Consider the following 17,323-nt stretch of genomic DNA (forward strand, 5'->3'; position numbering starts at 1 on the left):
CTGACTGACTCATTATCTCACTCATGAATACAAACACTGTTTCCCATTTAGTGAAAAAAAACTCAAATTTGGCAGAAAACTTCATCTAAGACAGTAGATATCTGCCTGCTAAGAAAGGATATTTCCATATATCAATGTTTAGGGGTAAACACCCACAATGGAAAAACTAAATTAGTTACATAGTACTTGTGAAACATCTGATTAACAGCACTATAACTGATGCCCTAATGGCTTAGAAAATTTCCCAGGTGAACACTGCTAGTTTTACATAAACCAATTAAAATAAACAATTACTCCTGAAAAACACCAGGTACTGTATCTTATCATAAAAGGTCCATTAAACAGAACAATATTATTGCATAATAATCTAATTGCTTAATATCTCATGTACCATTAAAAAAAAATAAACAGGAGATGTAATGCCACCCTAATTATTGCAGTCCCAGAATGTTGTTATATCCATGCGTCCTTAAATTTTCAGAGCCGGTCTAATTTCAGTTTAGGTTGGGTAAGATCCAGTCAAACAGCATTGGAAGATGTCATTATTTGGCTTTTGTTTTTTAATTATTTGCAGCTATTCCTTGATCTCTAAAAAACATTTCAAACATCAGAACACAGTGGTTAAGTTTAATTTTTGTTTCATTGAATTTTGAACTATATCTAAAATGAAATGTGTTCGTCTGCAGCACCATGTTGCTTATCTTATCGGCACCGCCATTTTGTGATTTTTTTTTTTGTTGACGGTTGTTGTGCTGTTGCTAGGTAAGGTCAAACAGAAGTATGCAGAGTGTGACCTCACCAGGTTAAAGGTGTAAAGGTCAGCGTGGTGCACTTCCTGATTGTACAGGTTTGTAGATACAGCAAAAGAAAAAACAACGTTCTGATTCGTGTTTCCTTCTGATATTTGGCAATACACTCTTTCCTTTATTGACTACAGTTATTGTCTTATGATCAGGCTTTAGTTAAATTATTTTGTTTTTTTTTAATCCTCCACTATGTATTTTGAATTACGTTTTTGTTTTCGCATCCTTCACTTGTTTATTAGATTACTAGCAGCAGCTCTCAGCGTTGCCTAGCTAAGTAATAGATAGATAGATAGATAGATTTTAAGCTCTGGTCCTTTTGTCTGCTAGTCTGTCTTCAGTCAGTTTTTTACTCTGATCACCAGGTAGCACCGTCCTTAAACTCATTATATTGAAATGGAATAAAATAAAAGCCCAAAGGTACCCCCAGAGTCAAAATTATGGGTTCCAAAGCAGTGTATGGTGTCTTCCTGATAACAGCATATGTGTGCAAAATTTTGTTGAGAGTGGACCAAGGGCATGGAATTGTATAAAGAGCAAACACAGACACATTGAGCTTTATACTGTATATAAGATTGTCTTCCAAATTGTGACTTTTCTCTGTTAATAAAATAATAATCAATTTCCCAGTTCCATTCTTATTAAAATACTCCTGCCACCCAGTGACATTAGTACAGGGAGCAAGGCAGGGACCCATCATTTGAGGGGCGCTAGCATCCTTTTCTACACAAACTAACAAATGCAACAAGTCTTAAGGCTAATTTGTATTTGTGTGTCAATACTATGCTTTTGAAAGAAGATTATACTTCTGCACCATGTATGACGGTATTCTTCACACGCTAGAAAAGAAAACGATCTATTATAATGCAGGCAGTTTTTGCCTTTCAGAGTCACCACTCCTCTTGATAAAAAAATTTCTTCTGTAAGTAACATTTTGTGAAAATTTTCATACATTCACCAACTTCCAAACCACTGTTAGCTGATATTTTGTTCCATGAATTGTCCTCTATCTAACCCTATTTGTATGTTGTGACGAGGTATTATACGATTGTGTGTATTTTAGAACATCTTCAATAAGCCTTTCCATAACCTGCCCCATGTTAATTCAGAATATTGTAAATCGAACAGAAACACACTTCAGAAAATGCATAGTTATCAAATTGGCCAATCAGAGTCCTAGAGATCTACAGTACATACAGTCCACATCAATGCAACGTGGTCATGTTTTTAAGGAAGTAATACGCATGCTACAGCATGAGCTCAACGCTGAAGCGCCCATCTGAGTTTGGGTTTTTTTTTCTGATGGTCTTAATCAGAGCTGAGCCTAGAGGTATTTTCACCTGAGACAGGAGGATAAATTTGCTTCCTTATGTTTGTAGTTTGTTATTACTAATAAGTATTAAATAAAAATAAATAAATAAATAATTTTGAGAACAAAATAAATGTATTCATTATTAAATAAAAAGCAGATCCCCGTGACCCTGTGTTAGGATATAGCGGGTTGGAAAATGACTGATTGCCTGATTAAATAAAAAATCACAGAATGCAGTAATAGTACAATAGTAATAGGAACATAAAATTGCACATATTAAAAATAAAATCACACCAACCTTAACAAAAAAAAACAAAATAAGTATTACACATGAGATGAATTAGAATATTACAAATGTTTCAGTAATTTAATTTAACAATAGAGACAAAATAATATCAATAATGCTTTACACAAAGCAAAATTTAATATAATTACAATTAATAAATAATTAAATAAATGCCCAATATAAAATCTTTTTTTAAAGTTTTACTTTTCTTGCTTTTAGTGAAGCAAATTCATCAATTATTTTATCAAAATGAATTTGTTTTGTCAATTCCTGTTCAACTGATAAAATTGCAATATTTGACAATTTTTCCTGAGCAAGTGACGGTCTTAAATATGTTTTGATAATTTTTAGTTTACTAAAGCATCTTTCACTAGAAGCTACAACCACAGGTAATGTTAGGAATATTCTCAATGCAACTTCTAAATTTGGATAGGACTGAGCTAAACTATATTCATGAATCGTTTTTAAAAGATCTAAACTTTTAGCTGCTTTAAGGTCTGGAATTAACGTCATTGCCTGATTTTTGAAACTGATTACTTCTGATCAGAATTCTACATAATTTATATCATTTGGATATTTAAGGGGCGGCACGGTGGCGCAGTGGGTAGCGCTGCTGCCTCGCAGTTAGGAGACCTGGGTTCGCTTCCCGGGTCCTCCCTGCGTGGAGTTTGCATGTTCTCCCCGTGTCTGCGTGGGTTTCCTCCGGGTGCTCCAGTTTCCTCCCACAGTCCAAAGACATGCAGGTTAGGTGGACTGGCGATTCTAAATTGTCCCTAGTGTGTGCTTGGTGTGTGGGTGTGATTGTGTGTGTCCTGCGGTGGGTTGGCACCCTGCCCGGGATTGGTTCGTGCCTTGTTCCCTGTGTTGGCTGGGATTGGCTCCAGCAGACCCCCGTGACCCTCTGTTCGGATTCAGCGGGTTGGAAAATGGATGGATGGATGGATATTTAAGGGATAAATCACAAGCTGCCTTTTTTACATTTTCTGTATCCATCGACTTTCATTTTTCACCTGTTAAAAATTTGAAATCAGATGAAATCCCATATAGTTTTTCATATCTCCATGTAAGTTGTGATATTAAAATATCTACTACTCCTTATATCATACGAGAAACCGAGTGTATCGAGCGAAAGCGTCCGATTCAAATCGTCAGTTTGCTTAAGGTATTTGACGAACATTGCAACATACATTTGGCTTTTTTCTTTTTTTTTTCTGTTGTAATTTATTAATTTTCCTTTTTTCATTAATTTGGCACCATTTCCCATTGTTTACCCGAGGCAAGTGACTTGTTTGCCTCACCCTTGTCCCGACCCTGGCCTCAATTTAAAGTAACAGTTGACAGCTTTGGCAATCGCTCCTGATCCTCGGGTCCTATCACCTCAAGGATCTTTTCTGGGGCCTTTTCTTTTCTTTTTTTTCACTGCACATGATGCCCTTAGGATCCATTTTTTAAAAACACAATGTTTCTTTCCATTGCTACACACATGATAGACAGATATATCTTCCACTGCAACAGATCAAAACAAATTCACTTAAACCTTTATTGGAATGTCTAGAATACATTAAAACATGGATGTCACTAAACGTTCTTAGTCTAAATGGCAAAAAAAAGAGAGATTGAGGGTTTTGGACCTTCTGATCATACTTGTGCTACATCTTGGCCCCCTGACAACCTACTGTAAACCCTTTGTAAAAAAACATGGTGTAATACAACGTTTCTCAACCTTTAAGTATTTGCGACCCGAGTTTCCATAACAGTTTTAATCGCGCCCCCCTAAAGTTTTTTTGAAAGGAGCCCATATATATATATATATATATATATATATATATATATATATATATATATATATATATATATATATACAGTATATATATATATATATACAGTATATATATATATACTAGTAATGGTGTACTGCACAATAAAGTGCAGTGAATACACTTGACTTATAGATTTCATCCTCTTTCTCTGTAAGTGTAGCATTTGTTTGCTCAGAGGTTGATGCGCTTTCTCTTTCCTGAGCAGCTCTTCTTTTCTCCACCCTAGTGACCCGCTTTTTCTCTTCATTCATTGCCATCTTTTCGCGTTAAAACTGATTAAGTCAGTGTTTATGTTGCAATTACTTAGTATGTTTTTCTTAGTTTTTCACTTAAGCTGGCACTTAAGTCGTCAATCTGGCTCAAGAATGATTTAAGATATGAAGAGGTAGGTGAAGTGACAGCGAAGGTGTTAGGGAATGAGAATGGTGCCCGTTCGCATGTGCCGCACAGCCGCCCTGCTGGCCACTGCCGAGAGTTGATTCTACACTAAAATAAAATAAGAGAAATAACCTTGGACATCAATCATCACCCCGAAAGCGGATAGTAGACGTCACATAGTGTATGCAAACCAAATTTCAGATCAATAGTTCAAACAGTTTGCGAGCTACAGGTGATTTAAAATCCTGGACAGACAAACGGACAGCCACGGTAGCATATTATAAGTAAAGATATAAGAAGGTGCATTTATGGAAACTGTACAGCACTTTGGTTGACTTCTGTTGTTTAAAATCTTCTCTATAAATAAAATTGAATTGACCTCACTTCAAATCTGTATAATTTTAGACATGTCTATCGTCCCACTAGGATTATATGTCATCCACAGATATCTCAGAATTAAACTGGGCTTTCTCCAGCATTGTTATGTCCTTTTTTTATAATATAAGGAGCAAAACCACACACAAGGTTCCAAAAATTGGCTTCCCAAAAACATCATACAACTTAAAATAGTGAATTATGTAAAATTTCATCTTATGAACTGCCATTTGACATTTGAGGTCCAGACTTCCAGGGGCCACATACAAAGTGAAGAATCCCCATTCATTTGATAGGACCATCCCTTTATTTTTTGATATGTAGCAGTTCATCAAAATGTTTTTAGCTCATATCTTGAAAGACACAAAACAGTAGTAAAAGATTAATTACTGACAAGACATTAAAGAATGGTTATCATCCTGCTTGCTGTGTGGCGTTGAACCTGCATAGCCCACCTTGTCAACCTTCTCCATTTTTCTGGCACTCCGTGAGGTGCTGCTGTGCAGACCCCTACTCTGATGAGTGTCACTTATAGAGAAGTGCAGCAGAGTCAGTGGTAAAGGGGAAGTACAAATTGCAAAAGAGGTTCACTGTCTGGAAAAGTGGAAGCAAAATTTATCATCCTGACTTGTCCTTACAGTAAATATTCAGATGTTTTTTGTTTACTGTTTTAATGGAAGAAAAACAGAGGGGATGTATTTAAAAGTTATTTTAGCAGTATATCACTTGAAGAGGATAATCAACTTTAATTTTTCAAGTTCACGGATTGCTAAGAAACACAGTCAAACACAAATATTACTTTGGAAGATCTCCAATTTCATTTTTTTCATTAATGTTTAGTGAATTACTGGAACTGAATGTCAAATGCAAATGTATTTTTTAAACAGTTTGTTTGTGTTTTTAAATTTGAAGAATTTTATCTTAAACCACTTGTTGATGTAAAGTTGTATCTACCTAGCTGGACATTTACTTTGAAGATCTATTTCGATTAGGCTTGAAAGTGTTTCCTTTAAAGTGGGTGGCACAGTAATATTGCTTCATGGATCCTGCGTCTCCAGTTCAAGTCCTTAGGCCAGTTGCTGTCTATGTGGAGTTTGCATGTTCACTCTGTGCCTGTCTGGTGTTTCTACAGGTACTCAAGTATCTCTCCCACATCCCAGTGATGTGTGTGTAATTGGCCTGGTATGAGTGTGGGTGTGTACGTTACTGGGCCCTCCAATGGGCTGGCATCGCACTCATCATTGGCTCCTGCCTTGTATCCATTGCTGCCCAGGATAGGCCCAGGCCCTCATGACCATCATTTGGATTAAGTGGATGTGAGAAAGTTAGAGTAAATTAAATTATGCTATATTCATTTGCCACATATCCATTAGAGTATTCATTTAGGTTGTTCTTTCATGGGGATTGTTTATGATTTTCAGGTAAAGCTTGCTTAATTTATATATATAAAAGCCAAATATCACTGACTCACTCATTATGAAATCTCCCAGACCATGAGGACTTGGGACTTGAAATTTGAAATGTAGGTTATCCTTGGCCCACAGGTGCGCGCTAAGAAACGGTTTTAAAAATTTCGTGGTCCAAGCGTGTTCTGTCTGTATGTCTGTCTTTTCACGGGAGAATTACTTAACGGATTTAGATCTGGTTGTTTTCTATAATTTGCTTGAACTTTCCGGTTGATTTTGCAACTTCTCTCATCACGCTAAGTACCATAGTTCATTTGTGGTACCTATGTATTTATGCAAATCCAAGAGAGTGGCTGTGGGCCGAGAGCAGGGGGGCGGGGCCTTCCTCATTCACTCGCCAGCCTCTGTTTGAGTTAGTCAAATTCTCGCCACGTGTTGGAGTGCACCTTGCTATAGCTAGCTAGTGATACCTGTTTGTTCAACAGACATTATCATCTACAGATTGTTAAGGAGTAACAATTGACGTTTTTGAGAGAGAGATCAGAGCTCCATGTGTTTTAAAGGTGTTTTAGCTGGTGATTGCCAGAGATATCACAGCCATGTGCTTTTCTCCCCACGTGGGGAACACTTTCCCATCAGAGCTGAACACGATCAAATACAGTTCCAACATCAATTGATTTTTAAAGTTTGTCCTGTTTCATTACTATGTGGGCGAAGCCACGGGGTACAGCTAGTAAGAGCATAATTGAGTTAAAAATTATACTATCATCTGTAAATTCCCCAGCTTGATAGTTACATTTTTATTCAAATTAACATAGACAAAAGAACACTATGTCCTCAGTTTTGAAATAATTTCAATTGGATCAGTTCAGAATGTCTAATTATCCAAGAATGCTCATCCTTGGCGTGTGAGGAGAGGTTGTGGTGTCCAGAGGGAACATGTGCAGAAACAGGAATGCATGATACATGGACAAGTGGTTGGAGCAGAAATGTAACTGAGATCCCTGTAGCTGTAAGGCAGAAGCACTAACTCAACCAACCACCTCACAATTTTTAATTCTGGGTTCATTCAGATTTCTTTTAGTATGGCCACTATTCTTTTGCTATCTGATTGTTCGGTCATAATTTCCCTTTTTATACATGAAAAATGTGTATTGAAGAAGAGACACATTTTGATGGCTTCATGTGATAATCCTTATTATAACATGGAGAATGTGCAGTCATCGTATTATGGATGAAGAATGGAAGAATCAAAATGTTGGCTATAATCTCTGACTGGAAAAATATCATTTATCACTTACTGTACCACTCGTTCTTGAAGAGAATCTTAATATATAAAGCAGAGTCGATGTATGTATGTGTGTATGTATGTTTGTTTGTCCGCCATACATTCTGCAACGAGCGTCCAATCGCCACCAAACTGGGGATGGGGCTTCTTTGTGACCAGAAGGAGGTCATGGGGTATGTTTGGTTGGGAAAAATGTTCGTGGTGAAGCGCAGGGCACCTTTTCACCGACACAACATTCAGCACACGTCCCCGTACTTATCATCGACAAGATGGCCGCACGTTGCAACAGACGTTAACAGCGGCTCCATCCAGTGGCATGTTTGGTCCCTGTGCATCGCTCTTTACCAATGTTTCTTTAAATTGCTAACAGATGGCGGAAGTGTTCAAGTATGAGAAGGCTGACTGCTTTCATCAGGTGAAGGGGAACTGCTGTATGGATGTAAAACGTGAACGACCCAGTGTGCGTGACTGGCTTTACGTATTTGTGGTGCTATTTGCTAGCTTTCCGACTCAAAGTATTATTTCAGTCTTGGTCTTTCTGACTGACTGGTACTATTTGTTCGTTTTCCGACGTATTGTAAATAACGTACATTCATCTCACTGTGGTGCTTATTCCGTACGTAATACCATGTGACACATTATAATTGTCCTGCTTTTCACTAATATGCCCATGCCACTGAAAAAATGACGTAGAATTAGAAAGTCCACTTCCAATACCAGAAAAAAGTCTATTTCAAAGGCGTCTCAAACCTTGCGCAAGACGTGAAGATATTTTCATACCAAGAATTCCGCTGATTCCGAATGATTTACCCTTTGATTTCAAACGGCTACAATTTCATGTTCGTTTGGCTTTTGCTATGTCAATTAATAAGGCTCAAGGGCAATCACTGCAAGTTAAACGCATCAATTTGGATAATCCATGCTTTTCACACGGACAACTCTACGTACCATGTTCTACAGTGGGCAATCCTCCGAATTTGTTCATTTTCGCACCACAAGGCAAAACAAAAAATATAGTGAATCCAAAGGCTCTGGAATAACCACTTATATTACCTATTACAATAAAATGTCAATCAGAAAACTGTTTGTTCTATTTCTATGTTCTGTTTCTTTCATTTAGGAACTTCACCGGTTATAAACTCCCGGGCAATGCCCGGTACTCCTGCTAATACAGTATATAAATCAAAATCACGGGCAACAGATGAAATAAGAAAACAGAAGTCATTGCAACTGTTGAGTTGTGTGATTTTATATGCGTTTAATAATGGTGACATTGATCCTAATTGTTCATTTTTCCTTTACACAGATACAGGAAAGTCGTCTCTAATATTTGTGAAGGAGGAGTTAATAAGCAGCAAAGCTCTAAGCAGCACACTTGTCCTCTGCTGCCCCCTAGAGGTCTGCAGCTTGGCATCAAAGGAGAAACGCTGGCAGTGGGGCCTGGCGATGACATCACATTTATTGTTCGTCAAGAGCAGGTAACACCACACCTTCACTGTAAAATAAGGGCTCTGTTCTGGTAATGTAGACTACACGAATGAATATAACATTAAGTAAAAATATTTTTTCAACTAAATATCAGATTCATTTAGAGAAGGACTAGTCATTTAATCATAGTACTTGTATCACAGATTGAACAGAAAAATACAAGACATTTTTCATTAATAAATGAGTATTGTCTTTTTTAATTAGAGGTTCAGAACGACTCTGATTTTAATTAAAGTACATATTAAATAATACATAGAGTAGCCTTCACATTATTCTTCCTCTCCTGGAACCTTGATTTCCATCTTCTTAGGTACTAAAGCTGACCTGTAATAATACAGATTCAAATCATGTAAAGTCTACTTGGTTCAGAGAATGATAAGCAAATCGGGGCCATCGACAGAGAAAGCACACTGGCTGGGGAGTCTGTAGAACTCGGCGTCAGTACATCACAGTCACTGATCTTTGCCTGGGGACTAAGAGTTTGAATCTTAAAGGGAACGGGCTAAGGTCATGGCTGGAGAGATTTTGAAATGATCCCTACTGACATTAATTGGCATTTTGAAGATGGTGTCCAGTAATATTGTCTCTGAGACTTTCAGATTGATGCACTGAACTCAAAGTCAGGATAAGTGAACTTTGGTTAAGTGAACTCTGCAGAACTGAACTTAGACTGCTTGGTGTATTGATCCTTCTTCCACTTTTTGTAATTATCTGCTTGTCCTCTACTACCATTGGGTCATTGGTTTTGTGAACAAGGAATTTGGTGTATTTTTTAAAATTTGGGTGACAAAATGAATCCTTTTCCTGCATCCAATGTAATTATATTTCTTGATTTGTGTATACTGGTTATTGTGCATCCTAATTTGATTTTAATTTTATGGTTATGTTGTTTACATTTTTCACTCATTTTCTAATTTAAAGGGGGACACCCTGAACACCAAATATCAGGTGGACCTTGGTGATGGATTTCGGGCAATTTATGTAAACTTAACAGTGACAGATGAGCCTATTCAACATCGATATGAAAAGCCAGGTATCTACCGAGTCACAGTCAAAGCAGAGAACGTAGCAGGCCATGACGAAGCAGTAGTCTACATTCAGGTTAACCGTGAGTATGATGGACTATTTACATTTTACTGTTGGGCTTTTGATAGCAGCACTATTGTGTCATTAATAGGTCACTTTATAGGGGACCATATGTGACAGCCAGCCAGGGCACTAACCTGCAACAAATTAACCTTTATTTATGTATTTATCTTTTACAATGTTGAATGTAGCTTCTACGTGTCATTTGTTTTGAAAGCAGAATCACAGTTAAGAATATATCAAGAATGTGCATCGTTTTGAAAATTACATGATATGATGAAATAAACAGATCTAGGGAATCCTAAGTATTGGAAATGAGAGTTGCTGACTTGAGGTAGATTGTCCTGTTAATGAAAGCTGAACATGTCTTAACATCTCATGCGTCAACTGTGAACACTACTAGTCAAATTCATCCAATTTACTTCTTATCAAAAACAGAAGAAGTGTTATCAAGAACCATCAGATCTACAAAATTTGACTCAAAATATTTCTTTTGAGTTGGCTTGTAGATTTAATTTATGAGTTTATAAACAGCTTAAACTAGGGGGCTCCGCCCCCTGCTCGCTTCGCTCGCCAACCCCTGGCGTTGGGGCATGACAAAGAGTGAGATGTATGAATGAGATATAGAATAGTGTGGAGGTGTGGATGATGCATATAGAAAGCAAAAAACACAGTGTTTGGCACAGAGTAATGGTTTATTGGAATATTTGTTTGTACACAACATTAGTAGTAAAGATGGTGTATTGTCCTTGAATGAGTCTTCCTTGGCATGGAGCATTTATAACTCTAACTTTAACGTCAGATGAACGTCGAACACGTGAGAAGGCAGCATAAAGTTGTCCATGTCCAAAAACGGGCTCAGAGAGGTAGATGCCAACCTTGTCCATGGTTTGTCCTTGTGATTTGTTGATGGTCATGGCAAATGCAGTTTTAATGGGGAACTGTCGGTGTTTCAATGTAAAAGGTAATTCTAGGTCAGAACTCATAACGTCAATTCTAGGAATGAGAACAGTATTGTTAGCATGTGATCCTGTAAGAACTGTTGCTTGAATAACATTGTGTGTCATGGTGTTGACGACTAAACGTGTGCCATTGCATAAACCCTGTTTAGTGTTAAGGTTTCTTAATAGCATGATTATTGTCCCGTTTTTAAGGCTAAGATTGTGTTGTGGTAATCCGGCTGGGTTAATAGTGTTCAAATATTCTAAGGGGAAATTCATATGTTCATTGTCGTCATCAGAGTCAACTTTGTCAGAGCTTAGAAAGAGCCGTATCTCTCCAGGAAGTAATGAAATGACCTGGTTATTAATGTGATCAACAGTAATATTTTTTGGACATAATATAGTGCGTTGTGTTAAAAGGGGTATTTGGTCCAATGAGATTGCTGTTCCAAATATCTCTGTAACTAAGTTGTCGCAGATAAAGGATTGGGGAATTGTAATAATATTTGTGTGAAGTCCATCTGTATTGGTGAGTGTACCATTTCCCAGTTGTAATAGCCAATTGTTATATTCTGGATCTGGACATCGCATGTTTTGCACTAACTGTATTGTTTGAAAGCAATGACAATTGTCTGCGTATTTTAAGGTGGACTGAACAATAGCTGAGCGCATGACATGTGGAACAATAGCCAAGCATTGTCTAAAATCACCTCCTAATAAAAGTACTTTTCCTCCAAAGGGAATATTATTATTCATCAACGTTTGTAGAAGTTTATCAATGGTGTTGAGTAAGTGACTGGATGCCATTGTACATTCATCAATAATTAACAGTTTCGCAAGACGGATGTCATATTTGTCCACATATGCGAAAGCAGTATGGGCCATTGCCTTTTGGTGGCCTGATATTTACTCCAGTAGATGCAAAAGCAAATGAACTATTGTAGGATCTAATGCAGTTCATAAAGTTTTTACTTTCATGCACATCGTTAGTTAGAAGCTTCTGTAGATATTCAGGATATGAATGTAAAGGAGGCAGTCTAATCTGACCCTTTTGACAACAACGTGTAAATTCATTACTTGTATTGCCAGTTGTTTCTTCAGGGAAGTCAAGTGAATGACAATGATTGCAAATGACATTCTTTAATCCCAATGAATTTTCCTCAATAGTGCACTCATTATTGAACGCGTTGTCAGCCAAGTGGCGCAAGCGTTTAGCAGGTGTCTGTGTGTCCAGTATTTGGGACGCGCTATTTTGGAGGTGCAATCGATTCGCCTGTGCTTTGCGAAAAGTCCGTTTCAGTCTACGTCGTGCATTGTTTGTATCGAGCCTTGTCCATTTTTGTTTGTCGGTCAGTTGAGCTTTCTGTTTTTGTAGCCTTGCGTGCTTGTTTTCTGTCAGTTCATATGCGCGTTGTAGACGTCTGCGTTCATTTATGCTGTCTCTTCGCTCCCTTTTTTGTATGTCTGAGACGCGAGGTCTTTCGGTTTGAACTCGTGCCTGTTTCGATGCAGCACTTTGAGACGCGCGCTGCATGCGTCTACGTTCATTGTGTCTGTCCATTTGGGCACGTCTCTGTAACGGGGTTAGTTGAGCTTTGCGTTTTTGGAGCCGTGAAATTTTTTGCTCCCGGAGTTTCAGAAGCGCGTTGTATGTGCCGCCGTGTATTTTGTTGTTTCATGCGGGTTCGTGTGTTTTGTCCCGTTATCCGAGCCGAATCGTTTTGTACCCGTGAGCGTGTATTCATGACTTGTTTGTTCCTCAGCGTGCGAAATATGGATAAGTAATAAGGAGGATCGCACTTACTGTTAATATGGAGCCTTTTCTGCAGTTGAACGGTTAATAGTGGTTTATTGTAAGGAGATCCACGTATGCTGCATAGTGTGAAGGTGTTGAGATGACGTATGTTTAATATGGACGGTTCCTTTACAAATGGGGCTTTGGGTGTCACTTCTTATTGATGTTAGTTTGTTTGTGGGTCTGATTCGTCGTTGTTGTGAACGTGTTGTGTGCCATGTCTCGTCTCTAATGGGCTTGGGGTGGCGGTCGCGGCTTCTTTTTTTTGGTGCGTTAGGAGCTTGTTAAATTCTCCTCTTTGTGTGGGTCCCCTTTCGTGTGCAATGGGATTCGTGCGGCGCTGTGTGGTTTTCCGGCGTCTGTGGGGGGGGGGGGGGGGGGGAGGATTGGTGGGGTGCGAGCGTCTTCTTTCTTTTTGTGTGCCAGGGGCTTGTTGAATCCTCCTCTTTGTGTGTGTCCCGTCCCTTGCTTGTAGGGTGGGCGGGGTGGTTTTGGGTTCTTTTTTTTTTGTGTGCCAGGGGGCTTGTTGAATCGTCCTCTTTGTGTGTGTCCTGATCGGTGCTTGTAGGGGGGGTGGGTGCTTGCAGGTGGGCGCAAGCGGATTCTTTTTTTTGTGTGCTAGTTTCGTGTGCAATGGGTTTCGTGCGGCGCTGTGTGCGTCGCCTGCGTTTGGCGCCTCATTTCTTTGACTCCTTTTTTCTGTGCTCACTCCTTTTTTCTGTGGTTGCGCCCGCCTCTTGCGCCACCTCATTTCTTGGGGCGCCTGCGCAGTACGTCTTTTTGCGGCTACGGCCCATGGCCGGATGTCCCTGCGTCCATTCGGTTTAGCATTCTCGGTTAGTAATATGGATGATTGACAATGAGTACAGTTAGGGACAATTCTCAAACAATAAAGAATAGTTGTGAGTCACCGCAACAAATGAATCCAAAGATGGACATGCTTTGATACACTAGGATGAAGGAGCCCTGCCATGTGAACAATTGCATTCTGTATGGCAAGACTGACCGATCCAAACAGAATAGCGTCTTTCTGTCAGTTTTGTTCATTCACATAACACAATCAAGGAAGCATTTTAATTACACCAATCAGAAAACAGATAAATGGTGTGATCTTCAAACATCCCTATGCTATACTTTATCTAAATGTCCCCAAAATGTTAAACAGTTTAAAAGTCTAGGATAAATATTTGGTTCATAGAAAAAAGACTTCTTATATGTATATGATTATCATATAACAAAATAAAAAGGTTAAATATTATTGTGTCTCATTTCTATAATGATGTGCTGGTAGATATAGTTCAGAATGGCCTAGTTTAACAGGCTGACACAGTTTCAAGTATACAGTAAGTCTTTCCTCTTACAGTAATTACTTATGGGTATAAACACATCACTGTAATTTTGATCATTGCTTTTTAATGCCATTCATAATAATGTGTGTCAACTTTGTGGACCAACCCTTAACTTCAGCTATTTTTTCAGAAGGCATTAGATTTAAGAAATACTTAAAACATTTAAAATGACAGCACCGTACATTTGATATTTGTTCATAAAGTACAATCAGTAATAGTATATGGACTAGGCATAACCCAGTGTTTTGTTCAGCCGCACTTGTGCATTTAATGACGATGAGTCTGTGAGAATGTAGTCGTCACAATCTGTGGATCTTAATGTCTGTGAGCCTTATCATCACTCATGAACGGATGGATAATCTTCTTCTTCTTTTTATTTCAGCTGCTCCAGTCTTCCATATCTTTCTGTCCTCTGTATCTTGTTCTGTTACACCCATCACCTGCATGTCCTCTCTCATCACATCCATAAACCTTCGCTTAAGCCTTCCTCTTTTCCTCTTCCCTGGCAGCTCTATCCTTAGCATCCTTCTCCCAATATACCCAAGCATCTCTCCTCTGCACATGTCCAAACCAATGCAATCTCGCCTCTCTGACTTGGTCTCCCAACTGTCCAACTTGAGCTGACCCTCTAATGTACTCATTTCTAATCCTATCCATCCTCGTCACACCCAGTGCTAATCTTAACATCTTTAACTCTGCTACCTCCAGCTCTGTCTCCTGCTCTAATCTTCCATTGGTCTGATTCAGTAACTTCTGGACCATTTCCACAGAACACAACACAGATAGGATCCATTCCATAGAACAGAAAACAGCAAGTGTTTATTGAATATTTATATTCAGTGTTTAAGTAATAAAAGTGCTGTGTTGGTACACAATTAGTCCATCCATCCATCCATTTTCCAACCAGCTGAATCCGAACACAGGGTCACGGGGGTCTGCTGGAGCCAATCCCAGCCAACACAGGGCACAAGGCAGGAACCAATCCCGGGCGGGGTGCCATCCCACCGCAGGACACAATTAGTCATTACTTATAATAAACTTTGAGCAACGCATAAAGGCAACTTAGTCTTATTGTTGAGACTCAGATTGACAATATGTGCTGCTTGACTGTGTGACAATTTTAACATGTAAGATGCCTTTTAATGTGAATTATTATAGAATTTCACAGTATTCTCTTTCAATATAATAGACTTGATGAGTCAATGTAAGCGTACTGCTAAGATATACAATTTGGAAAGTGTCTAATTCTTTCATTTGTATTTCTTGGGGTTAAGCTCCCCTTCAGGAGGTTCATTTAGAAGTGGTGCCTGTCGCTGGGAGGAATCAGAAAGTTAACCTCACAGCTGTGGTCCTGCCTGCGAGAAACAACCTGACTGTCTTCTACTGGTGGATTGGAAACAATCTGCAGGTAAGTTGATGTTTATGCATTAAAAGTATCGTTTTGGGCATCTTTTGCATCAACGGCTTGTGCTATACTTTAGTCAATCATATGGATGTGTTAAAACACTGTAGCCCACCTAACATGCTGTGATTACAGCAACTCCAGGCTGGCCAGTCAGACTTTCTCTCAACTAAAATTCCTAGTTTCAAACAGAAAACAGCATTTTTTAAATTTTATTCTTGCCTAAACGTATCTGTTTTATTAAGAGGATGTGCACCTACTTACATTGAGCTATTAAATAACAAAATACCACTGTAACTAAAAGTGTTAACAGTACCTTATTATATGTATATGTAGTACATAAAAAATGAATCAAAGTGGACTCACACTTGATGTCTCACAGTAACAATGGCTATAGTGGACTGGAGGAGGCATTTCAGAGCAAACCCTGACCCTAAAGGAGTCCAAAGAAACAAAAGAAAACAGACTTATTACAACAAATTATTAATTATAGCATAAGATTTAAACATAAGAGGGTACAGCAACAAAATAAAACTTTGTTAAACAATAAGCACCCTAAATGGCACATAGGGTGACTCCTCAACTTCCCCACTACTTCTCTGTGCTTTCTTCTCACCTTTTCAGGTGTATTACTTGCCTTCTCTTGCCACTGGTCTTCTTTGCACCTGGCAGTTGAACCCTTGTCTGCCACTACGTCACAACTTCAAGCTAAATTTCTAAATAGTCAGAAAGAGGCCTTTAGGGGCCAGTTGTGGTATGGACTTCTGAATTACCTCAGGGTTGTACTGGGGAAGACTAGACTGGCTGTCCTCCCCATTACCAGTTTAAATGCTCCAACATATTGCCATCTAGTGGTATAGAGAGCTACAACAACATTAACACAACCAGTTCTAATCATTCATTTGTCTTGACAACTCAGGATGGCACTGGTAGTGCCCCCTGTCAACTATATGCTGTGTTATGCTACTTCCCAGTTCTGTAGCATGATTTTGGTTTCTCAATCAACTTGAGCATAAAAATTTTACAAAGTACTAAATCGTCACTCATTCTTGGATATCAGGATCACATTATAGGTGATTACTGTAACTGTATCTGAAATCCATATTGTAAAAATGAATGTATTATTGCAAGCTAATGACTTTTCTTATACGGTGTTAAAGTCATTTCTTTTGCTTTTCTGCAGCCAGTTCTCTCACTAGCAAACAGTTTGATCACCAAGTTTCCTGAGACTGGGGAAGTTAGTGTCACAGTTCAAGCTTCATGTGGACGATCCATGGTCCAGGATACCAAATTAGTGCGTGTTTTTGGTAAGAACATAGTTATTATGTATAAATAAATAGGTTCATGTTTTTTGTTGTGTTTGTTATTTGGGCACAACAGAAAACATGAACCTATGCACAACAAATGAAATGAAAAAAATGCTTTTAGGGAGCACATAGGGGGCAGGCAAAGGTCAAAAGCTATGTAATCTAGAAACGAATGATATAACGGATAACGAATGGATAACACCAAAATCAAGATCCAAAAATCAAAGTTGCAATAAATGTTGTAACAGGTCCAAACTGTTCCTCAAATAAAATAAATTAAGTTTATC

At 38.5% G+C, this 17,323-nt stretch overlaps 1 protein-coding gene across 1 annotated transcript in view; it reads left to right on the plus strand.

The window, feature by feature from the left end:
• sorcs2 (sortilin-related VPS10 domain containing receptor 2) overlaps positions 1 to 17,323 on the plus strand; it is a 1,166,544-nt gene that overhangs the window by 1,128,544 nt on the left and 20,677 nt on the right. The window contains exons 18-21 of the mRNA XM_028801884.2: positions 8,975 to 9,146; positions 10,078 to 10,264; positions 15,602 to 15,735; positions 16,913 to 17,036. Of these exons, the coding sequence (XP_028657717.1) occupies positions 8,975 to 9,146; positions 10,078 to 10,264; positions 15,602 to 15,735; positions 16,913 to 17,036 (617 nt within the window). The remainder of the gene's footprint in view (positions 1 to 8,974; positions 9,147 to 10,077; positions 10,265 to 15,601; positions 15,736 to 16,912; positions 17,037 to 17,323) is intronic.

Source organism: Erpetoichthys calabaricus, chromosome 5 (genome assembly GCF_900747795.2).
Source record: "Erpetoichthys calabaricus chromosome 5, fErpCal1.3, whole genome shotgun sequence".
Classification (NCBI taxonomy): domain Eukaryota; kingdom Metazoa; phylum Chordata; class Cladistia; order Polypteriformes; family Polypteridae; genus Erpetoichthys; species Erpetoichthys calabaricus.